Source organism: Lactuca virosa, chromosome 9 (genome assembly GCF_052849685.1).
Source record: "Lactuca virosa cultivar CGN04683 chromosome 9, Lactuca_virosa_CGN04683_v6, whole genome shotgun sequence".
Taxonomy (NCBI): domain Eukaryota; kingdom Viridiplantae; phylum Streptophyta; class Magnoliopsida; order Asterales; family Asteraceae; genus Lactuca; species Lactuca virosa.
The window spans coordinates 17,644-28,908 of record NC_136434.1 but is presented as its reverse complement, the minus strand read 5'-3'; the positions used below and the strand labels follow the sequence as shown (position 1 = coordinate 28,908).

Genomic DNA, 11,265 nt, shown 5'->3' with positions numbered 1-11,265 from the left:
GTGCACATATACATATACAAGAGCCAAAAGAACCATGACGATGAGCACGACTACGACAAAATCGACAACAACGTATGGTAGTTTTTCCTTTATAATGTTAAACTTTAACTAAAGGGTTTCTAGTCCAACGGTATCTGGTGGTGTCTTTCCTCTTTGAGGTTGAGGGTTCAAGTCTCGTTGTGGACATAAGTGGAATTAAAGAGTAGATTAAATTTACCGTTTAAAAAAAATGTTAAACTTTAAATTTTTATTGTCATCTTTAATTTTTCTTTTGATTTTTTTTATTTTTAATTAGACTATTTATTTTTTAAAAAGATTCAAATTTATTTTAATTATGTAATTAATTTATTTTTGTTTTGTATAGTTTTAATAATGTAATATTATATTATAATAATAATAATAATAATAGTAATAATAATAATAATAATAATAATAATAATGTGGGGTTGAAGTAAATATTCTGTGAGGAACGATGTAGTGGACTGGACTCCTTCCGTTAGTTTATGAGGTTGATCTACATCCAGTCATCCATATGATAATGGAGATGAGAAAATCGATCCATATGGTTACTATCTGGGGGAATGCAGATACGCGGGTTACCCATTACTTTGGACTGCTGCCATCCAGTGAACGTGGTGGAGGCTGCCGTTACCATTTCCGATGTTGTCTATAGCCCCATTTATGCTGCTGCTTTTTCATCCACCAAAATCAAATACCCTCCAATTTACAGTTACAAACCAATACCCCTTGGAGCGACTTCACGAATTTCAGTACCTTTCGCTGCATCCTGTTCCAAGGGAGATTCCGGCGAGTCATTGAACGATTGCAGCGATACTGACTTGCAACAAGTGTCCGAACCACCTCCCACTGGAGCTGATGATATTGAGGTTGAGATAGAAAAATTAAGCAAAAACCGAAGGAGAATCCGGTCCAAGGTCGCCGTCGAGGCCAGTCTCGAAACCATTTGGGGCATCCTGACCGATTATGATAGGCTGGCCGACTTCATCCCTGGTCTCGCTGTAAGCCAGGTGCTTGATAAAAAAATTAATTTTGCCCGTCTTCTTCAGGTAACTCCAATTTTGGCTTGATCCTGGTATATATTCTTACTCTAATCAAGGCCTTTACGTTGGATTTGATCAAACCATATGTAAACACTAAACCCCAAAATAGGATCATTAGTAGAAAATCTGTTAACAAGGAATATCTTATTACTAAATTAGTCAGCAGGACACACGATGTTGTTGATACTAATAGTCCTAGCCTAGGTAACACATTATGTTTTTTCTTGAGTTGAAGGACTGGTGAGTAACTTTTTAGAATGGTTTTATTTATTATGGCAAATGACAGGATATAGCAACCTACTTTACTCTTTTTACCAATATAAGCAACATACTTTATATCTTCATAGATTGGGGAGCAAAAACTGGCATTTGGTTTGGTTTTCAATGCTAAAGGCATTGTTGATTGTTATGAAAAAGATTTTGAAAGGCTTCCATGTGGTCAAAGGCGTGATATAGAGTTTAAAATGATTGAGGGTGATTTTTCACTCTTTGAAGGGAAGTGGTCTATTGAGCAGGTCAGGCCTTTCCATATATGTTTTTAGTTCCTTTCCTTATGATGGTTTTGATTTTGAAATGAAATGTGTATTTATTAATGGTGCAGTTGACTGATGAAAAGAGGTTTGACCAACAGTATCATACAACTCTTTCATATGCAGTTGATGTGGAGCCCAAAATGTGGTTGCCTGTTCAACTTGTTGAAGGCCGGCTTTGTAGAGAGATAAAAATGAACCTTTTATCCATCAGAGAAGTAGCACAAAAAGCATCTGATAATATTTCTTCTTTTTAGTGTCTGAAAAATTCTTTTGTCTTGGCTTGTTTTAGCTTTCAATGTAGTTTTGTAAACTTGTTCTATTGTTAGTGAAAGAAATTTTGTTTATGGTGCTTAAATAAAGCAACCGAGTACAAAATTCTACTAATGCCTGCTTTGTAATGATAAATAGATGATTTTAGGCATGTGACTTGACAAATCATCAATTTTATAAGTTGTTACATACTTCACAACCTGTATTCATATTCAAGTATTTAGTGATCAATTCCCTCAAAATGGCTTATCTACATTTGACTTGGGTAGCAATGATGTATTTGTTGCCAGAACTTTTTATTGCTTGTAATGGTAGTTAGTTAGCTATGATGATCTGATCTGCATGTATTACATTGTAATAGGGGAGGTGCTTATGTTACTAGCCTAAATAAAGAACATAGGTTTGAGGTTTGTGCGGGTGAAATGAGTTTTTTGTTAATTATTTTTCCTATATGCCAATTTTAAAGCAACATGATTTACATGTATAGACTCAAAACAAAAGCTTAAAAAACCATTGACAGTTGCCATCTATAAGCATAGCCAAATCGACGAAATATAGAAAAAAAAAAGTACAAGCTATTATGGGCCTCTTATAGAAAAAATCTCTAAACTAAAATCGTGATTGGTAAAAGAGATACATTAGATTTTACCCTTTTAATTTTATCGAACTCCAGCTGAGTCCAGTTGTAAATTTTATGCTGGTTAAATTCTATTATGGGGATGAAATGGTTACTAATCTATCTATATCATATCATATCATATCATACTATACTATAAAAGAAACATTTATCCTTTCACCATATCAATTTGAAACTCCCAACTCTTCATATTTCCATATAATTTACTTAATTTATTAACTTAAATATGTTGTTACTTATAAACATTATCATAAATGAAAGACATCTTCAATTATCAATATGATATACTAATTTTGTTGACTTCAATATAGTGTTGAATACATAACCTAAATTAATATATTAAATAAACTTAAAAATATAGTGTAAAAATTAAAACCTAAATTAAAATATCAAATAAAGTTTTAAAATTCAACATATATTTTTCTTAAAATAGTTAAAAGGAAAATATTAGATACGATAAATATAAAAATCTTAAATCCAAACGTCGAATTAACTAAAAGCTGTCCAAAAACTATTTTTTATAATAACTAAAACTCAATGAAGTTGTTTTAAAATTAATTTATATAATAATTAAAAATAACATCATATCATATCATATCATATCATATCATATCATATCATATCATCATATCATATCATACTATATTATAAAGGAAACATTTTTTCTTTCACCACATTCATTTGAAACTCTCATGAATTTTTTCTTTCACCACATTCATTTGAAACTTTCATGACTTTTCAATTTCTTTCTAATAATGATTATAAGTTGGTTAATAAGATTAAATAAATATCAAACCTAAAGTGTAATCATATATAAACTAAATTTCAATATTAAAAGAATAATTTTAATTCTACTTATAAAGTTATGTTTTTTAACTTTTTACATATTATACTTAATTTATTAGTTTTAATATATTGTTGAATGTAAACCATTATCATTTTAAAGCTACAACTTTTGAACAATTTGTATAAAATATTTAAATTATAAACTTAAATATAACATTACAGGTCCAACTTAAATATAAATTTTAGTTTAACTTAAACAACCTAAATAATATTTTGAAAATAGTTAAAAGTGATAAATTGTAGTGTCTTTCTAATAATGATTATAATTTGGTTAATAAAGTTAAATAAATATGAAAGCTAAAGTGTAATCATAAATAAACTAAGTTTCAATATTAAAATAATATCTTTACTTCTACTTATAAAGTTATGTCTTTAACTTTTAACATATTATACTAAATTTATTAGATTTAATATGTTGTTGTATGTAAACCATTATCAATTTAAAGCTAAATGCAAAAACTAAATTATAATATCAATTTAACTAAAATATTTTCTAAAGATATTTGTATAATCGTTAAAAGTTTTCAAACAAATAGCTTAAAATAACTTACAATAACAATAGTTATAAATAACTCTATATAAATGATTATATTGTTACATTTAAAATCAAAAAACAATGTCTGATGTTTTAAATAATTATAATGATATAAATTAAAACGTTAAGAAAATAAATTTTAAAAAATTAATTAACAACTAGAAAGTCCCCCCCCCCCTCGCGTTGCGGGGGCGGAAGGTGTTGCTTTTGCGTGAAAGTAAAGTACATTGCCTAAGTTGTTAGCGACAATAAAGTACGTTGCCATTGTAGGAGATTTGTCCATTTACAAACGTGTAAATACAATCCAATAATTGGATAGAATTTTTACAGGACAATGTGTTAATAAGAAAAGATATCAAAGTGTTGTAGTGTGCTATAAAAAAAAGAATTAAAAAAAATGTACATTGCTAAATTGAAAGAGATTATAGAGGCTGGAAAAGACTAAACACTAAAAACCAACCTGCTCATGCCTATAAAAAAAGGTAATGTATAATAAAAATCATTTAAATTAATATATAATCATTATAAATCCATATTTCATAAATAAAACATCGTTAAATATTTAATAGAAATCATATTTACAAGCATGTGAAGGTAGGGTCCCTTCTCATTTTCAACACAATGACCATATTTTTTATTATGGCAGATCCTTTATAATGAACATTTAAATACCCACAACTATTAATACATAAAACAAAAAATTATTGCAACAAAATTGCACTTGATTTGACAAAAAAATGTTTTTTACTTCAAATCAATGAATATATTAACACAATTTCAGTCAAAACTCATGGTAAATACATGAGCTACAACTTTATGTAAAATCATATAATAAAAAGAACACATACACTTCCATACTCTATAAATCTGAGGGTGATTGAGGTTGCGGTGGCTAAATGGCCCAGAAACTCGGATTAGATGTCATACATTCATCTTTCAATATCCTTTCCCGGGACAATATCAACCAAAGTGGATTTGCCAAACTGTGAAGTAATCTGTCCCAACAAAGTAAATTAAGTACAAAGACCAGATTACACATAAATGTACATATTAGATGACACACATATTGTAGCACCTGGTTCTTGGTACGTATTCCTTTTATTAATTCTTTAAATATTTTGCATTTTGGCCTTGGACTCGGCGAGTTGAAGGACCAACTCGCCGAGTAGAAGCGAGAAGGGACGCGGGACTTAAGTGATGAACTCGGCGAGTAGGTGCTGTTCGGACCAAAAACCCTAATCTGAGGGTTTGCACCCTATTTAAGCAATGATATGACGGCCATATTGTCCCTTATGCTCCCAAAACACTTCTCATTGAAACCCTAGCCGTTTGTGCATTGTTGAGGCCATTTTTGGTGTTCTTGTGTGGTTGTAAAGCTTGGAAGGAAGAAAGGAGCTTGGAACCTGAGTTGGGGACAGTAGATCCAGAGATTTTACTTCATTTTCAGCAGCTTCAAGGTATAATGCCCTGTCTTGACTCATCTATGTGTTATTCATCTTTAACTTGGGATTTCTTTGGATTGCTAAGTCATGTTTTGGTATTGGAAGTGTGGAATGGGTTTTGACTTCAGATCTGGGCCTTAAGAGGGGTTTCATGGCATAAAGGTGCCAACTTTAGGGCCATGAAATCCCCATGCTCATTGTAGGACACTTTATGTGGATTTTTGAGCTAAAAACCCCATGCATGTGCATCAAGTTTGGAACTTTACGTATAAAGTGGACATTAGGAGGCCAGATCTATGGTTTTGGTGTGCTAGATCCCATTTAAATCAACTGTATGGAATTGGTCAAGACTGGACTCGGTGAGTCCGTTCTTGGACTCGGCGAGTCCAAGGCAATCTTCTTAGAACTCGACGAGTTGTTCATCAACTATGCGAGTCGAGGACAGATCTTGTTCATCAGATGAAGGTGGACTCGACGAGTTGTTCATCAACTCGGCGAGTCGGATGAGTTTTCATGTGACGTTCATATGAGAGAAGAACTCGTCGAGTTGACGGCCCAACTCGACGAGTAGAGTCGTGGATAAGGACAAATGGAAGGTTAGGGACTCGGTGAGTTGGCTAGCCAACTCGGCGAGTCAGGTCAACTGGAAGTTGACTTTGACTTTGACTTGACTTGATCAGGGGTAAAATGGTCATTTTACCCAAAGAGTAGATATCAGACTCTGATTGTGTGTTTTGTGGGATTTATAGCCGGAGGATTTCCGGAGCAGCAGCAGCAGATAGAGAGTTCCCGCACATATCAGCAGCTACTACGAGGTGAGTTACCTTCCAGTAGCGGTGGGTCTACGGCCACAATGCCGGCCCACCAGTAGGGATCGTATGATAGATGTTTGTCTTTGTGATATTCATCTGTGTTGCTGCTACCTGATATGTTATATGCTAGCGTGATATGATATGTGATAGTGATAGAGATTCGGTTGTTAGGACCGAAGGGTAGGTTAGGCACCCCAGATATGCCTAACAGTATGTTATGATATGTTTAGCTGCTAGCATGATATGTTATACGAGATAGAGGTAGTAGAGGGGGGAATGGTCCCCGAGATACGGTTGTTAGGACCGAAGGGTAGGTCGGCACCCCAGATATGTCTGACAGTAGATATTGCTATGATATATGTGACAATAGTAGTAGGGGTGAAATAGTCCCCGAGGTTCGGTTGTAGGACCGAAGGGTAGTCAGCACCCCAGAATGGTTCGACATGGGTAGGTCAGCACCCCAGAATGGCTTGAAACGGGTAGGACGACACCCCAGAATAGCCGCACGGGTAAGTCGGCACCCCAGAATGGCCGTACCGGGTAGGTCGGGCATCCCAGAAATGCCTGGCAGTATGTATGCTATATGATTGTATGGTATGTGGACGATGGGGGGAACTCACTAAGCTTTGTGCTTACAGTTTACAGTTTTGTTTCAGGTACCTCTTCAGCGAAGGGGAAGGAGCTAGCGCGGTAGCGGCACATCATACACACACACATTGGTTTTTCCGCATTATGAGATGTTCTGGGATTGTACTCTGACATTATTATTATTTTTATGATTTGGTTTTTAGACACGAGATATGTTTTATGAAATGATATGATCGGATGATGTTTTACTGCAAATGTTTCGCAAACCACTTATTTTAAATGAAATTTTTGGGCGTGAAAATTGGGTCGTTACACATATAGACATAAATTCATATCATATCACACAGATACTAATCAGATATCAGATTACATACACATACAATTACAACCATTAGTTTCAACCTATGAGAAGACCATTGGGTGCAGCATGGTGAAAGAAAGTGAAATCAGGTGTGGGTTGAAAGTCAACATAAAACATGGAAACAAATTCATAATCTCTAATATAACACCTGTGAACAACATTTATTTTTCCATTTATCAACCTTGTCTGTGATCAACAGTTGATTGTCAAAGCATTTAGAACGTAAAAAACAACAGTTTTCCATAATTATCCTCTATTAAAAATACCAAATTTTTTTTGACTGATTCACTTTAGTACATGTAATATGGTTTCTTAAGTAACTGTACCACGCATATTGCAACATAACATTAAAACAAAATATAAACAAAACAAAAAAAATTATCTTTTTATCTAACTTATGTTAAAAAACTGAAAAGAGGAGGAAAAAATTTCATCATGTTGGGAGTAACAATCAAGTGGTGCAAAATCTGAAAATGAACTTTAACCAAATCCAGTAAAGCATTTCACTTGACTTGGCAAAAGAAAATGACAAAACGATCCTTTTAATTTAGAATAGCTTACCAAGAGTGTAGCATCAATGGTGGTATGAAATATAAAAAGAAAGCTCCCAAGGCCTTTAACGACTATAGCTCCAAAAACAAAGAATTTGATTTCTAAACACAACATAAATTATAGATATTTGGAAACTATCATGACTTTAATTATAATAACAATATCAAATGCATATCTGAAAAATTAGCACTTGGAAACCTGTAACTGTTGTGAAATGATTTGTAGGCATGTTTAGGTTTGGTGTAAAGACTTTTGCTAAACATTTTCAAAATTTCAGATTTAACAACATCCTAGAAAGATAAAATACTTGGTAAAACATAAAACATAGCTATAATGAGAGAAATTTGAACGGGAACTATACTTTTTGCTTACAATTTTCAGAAATCATTTTAGTAAAGGTGACATATTTTGTCTTTTTTTTCTTGTTGCAAACAGATATAAAAAGAAATAGAGAGGTGATACTTTGTATCCAATGTTAATGTTACCCGCCTCATACTGTGAAAATGAAAGATGTGTTCCTTGTCAGAAAGGTAATGTGAGTCATTCTCTGTATAGGATCCCTGTTTAGAGAGAGCAGGCACAAAATGATAAGTGAGAGGCAGAGCCAAACAAACTTTCATTGCCAATAGTAACTAAAGATAAATAGATCGGTAACTATCAAATTGAATCCATTGGTTCAAGCATAAACTATAGTCACATACCACTTATACGCTCGTGTTGGAATGTTGAAAAAAAATGTAATTAAACTGGGGTTTATATGTGGTCAAATAAGTAAACATGTGTTTTATTTTCCCATATTCAGTCTCGACTTCCCTGCATGTCCTGTTAAAGATTAGAAAACATATAAGAATTTTTGGAATTTCTTATTACATATCTTTTGATTATTAAGAATTTGTTATATTAGTTACATTACCTGCTGAAAGTACATATAACGATTCCAAAAAAACCCTAAAGAACCTTTAGAGAAAAAAAATACCATTCCAAAAATTCATTATTGATACAGATATAAAAGATTATTGAAAATTCATACCATCTTCTTCATCATCGTCGTTGCGACTATGTGCAGTATCAACGACCTACACATCTTGCTCTTCCGTGTGGTACTCTTCAACTCCAATCTCAACTGTAAGTGGAAAAGCGATAGCCATTGAACACAAAAAAAACCCTAGTAAATAAAACACATACCTAGTAAAGAAACACGAACGAACGTCAAAGCAAAATCATTGGGAAGAAATTAATCGTAATAAACCTTCAATAATCGTGTATAGATGTTGGTATTACCGTCAAATAACATGACAGGGTAGGTATCTCGTTCGAAAAACCTTGATGTCGCCTCCACCCAAGCCACCCCTGCGAAACTATAGAGGAGCCCTAACGGTAAATCAAGGAGGAAAATGGAGAAGACAGAAACCCGAGGACCGAATTCCAATCAATCGGGAGCAGCAACGACCCTCCCCATCTGGTTAGATTCTGTGCGAATCAACATGCAAAACAAATCAACAACTCATGAACGATAAAGGTATCATGGACGATGGATGTTTAAAATTGAAAAACAGAGTGAAAATCCTAACCTCCGTATCGAGAGGATTTTTCGCATAAGTAACTTCGGCACTCCGGCGAGCATGCTCAAATAAGAGAAGCCGATGGAATTCGTTTTGCGATTCCATATGTCGGCGGTGCGTTTTTCGCTGAATTTGGGAAGTACCCGAAACGACTTGCTTTAACTTAGCAGAGGGAGTGTGGATCAGCGAGTGAAGTGAAGAAGTCGATAGCAAACAGTGGCAACCTCTAACGTTCGACTATTAAACGGATGAGGCGGTGGAGCGGTGAGCGGTCGAGGCGGTGACCATGGTCGACAGTAACCCGGTGAACACCCGACTGAGGCGGTGGTTTGGAGGCCGGTAGGGAATGGAAGGAACTGATAAGCGAGGCGGTGGGAATGATCTGGAAGATCGAGGCGGTGTTTTTTTTTAATGCAGAAAATGTCATAAATTGAGAAGCAAGCAACTTAAGTAGGAGGGCCGTTTCTGCCAAGTGGGACACAAACAAAAATACATTATCAGATTAACAAATTGAAACACAAAGGAAAATAGAAGGACTGAGAATTAAATTCAAGGGACCAAAAGTGGGCAAAAGGTGTCAGATTTACTGTTCCTTTTGTTCACAACTGTAATATATATATATAATAATAACAAAAGCTATAAATAACATTAAGTCATATATTATATTTAACTTTATTCATGAGTAACTCGCGGATAGAAGTCATTCAAACGGTTGAGATTATACAGTTATAATAGATGTATATATTATCATATAATTCAAAATAATCAATATATTATATCAATTTAGTATACGAATTATTATATCAAATTTTACAACAACGTTATTGTTATATTTATAAAAACATATATTTGTAAAGATTTCAACTATACCATCTATATACTTATAAATGAAACGTTTTTCCTTTCACCGCATTCATTAGAAACTCCCACGACTTTTCAATTTCTTTCTAATAATGATTATAAGTTGGTTAATAAGATTAAATAAGTATCAAACCTAAAGTGTAATCATATATAAACTAAATTTCAATATTAAAAGAATATATTTACTTCTATTTATAAAGTTATGTTTTTTAACTTTTGACATATTATACTTAATTTATTAGTTTTAATATATTGTTGGATGTAAACCATTATCATTTCAAAACTACAACTTTTGAACAATTTGTATAAAATACTTAAATTATAAATTTAAATATTATATTACACGATCAACTTAAATATAAATTTTAGTTTAATTTAAACAATCCAAATAATATTTTATAAATAGTTAAAAGTGATAAATTGTAGTGTCTTTCTAATAATGATTATAAGTTGGTTAATAAGGTTAAATAAATATCAAATCTAAAGTCTAATCATAAATAAACTAAATTTCAATATTAAAATAATTTCTTTACTTATACTTATAAAGTTATATCTATAAATTTTAACATATTATACTTAATTTATTAGATTTAATATGTTGTTGTACAGCTACAACTTTTAAACAGTTTGGACAAAATACTTAAATTGTTAATTTAAATATAACATTACAGTGTCAACTTAAATATAAATTTCAGTTCCACTTAAAAAACTCAATGAATATTTTGTGAATAGTTAAAAGTGATAAATTATAGTGCTAAATGCAAAAACTAAATTATAATCTCAATTTAACTAAAATATTTCCTAAAGATATTTTTATAATCGTTAAAAGTTTTCAAATAAGTAGCTTAAAATAACTTACAATAACAATAATTAAAAATAATCTATATAAATGATTATATTGTTACCTTTAAAATCAAAAAAAAAAATTGTTTGATGTTTTAAATAATTATAATGATAGAAATTAAAACGTTAAGCAAAGAAATTTTAAAAATTAATTAACAATAACAACAACTATAAATAACATCAAACCATATATTATATTTAATTTTATTCATGACTATCTCGCGGGTAAAAGTCATTCAAACGGTTGAGATTATGCAGTTATAATAGATATATATATTATCATAGAATTCAAAATAATCAATATATTATATTAATTTAGTATACGAATTATTATATCAAATTTAATAACAACGTTATTGTTA

At 32.2% G+C, this 11,265-nt stretch overlaps 1 protein-coding gene across 1 annotated transcript; it reads left to right on the top strand.

Moving 5' to 3' along the window:
- Positions 1 to 483: 483 nt before the first annotated feature.
- Positions 484 to 2,063, top strand: LOC145140726 (uncharacterized). The gene is made up of 3 exons (XM_079074130.1): positions 484 to 1,067; positions 1,409 to 1,576; positions 1,663 to 2,063. Exons 1-3 carry the CDS (start codon positions 582 to 584, stop codon positions 1,846 to 1,848), a joined length of 840 nt encoding a protein of 279 aa, XP_078930256.1. The 5' UTR covers positions 484 to 581; the 3' UTR covers positions 1,849 to 2,063.
- Positions 2,064 to 11,265: the final 9,202 nt, after the last annotated feature.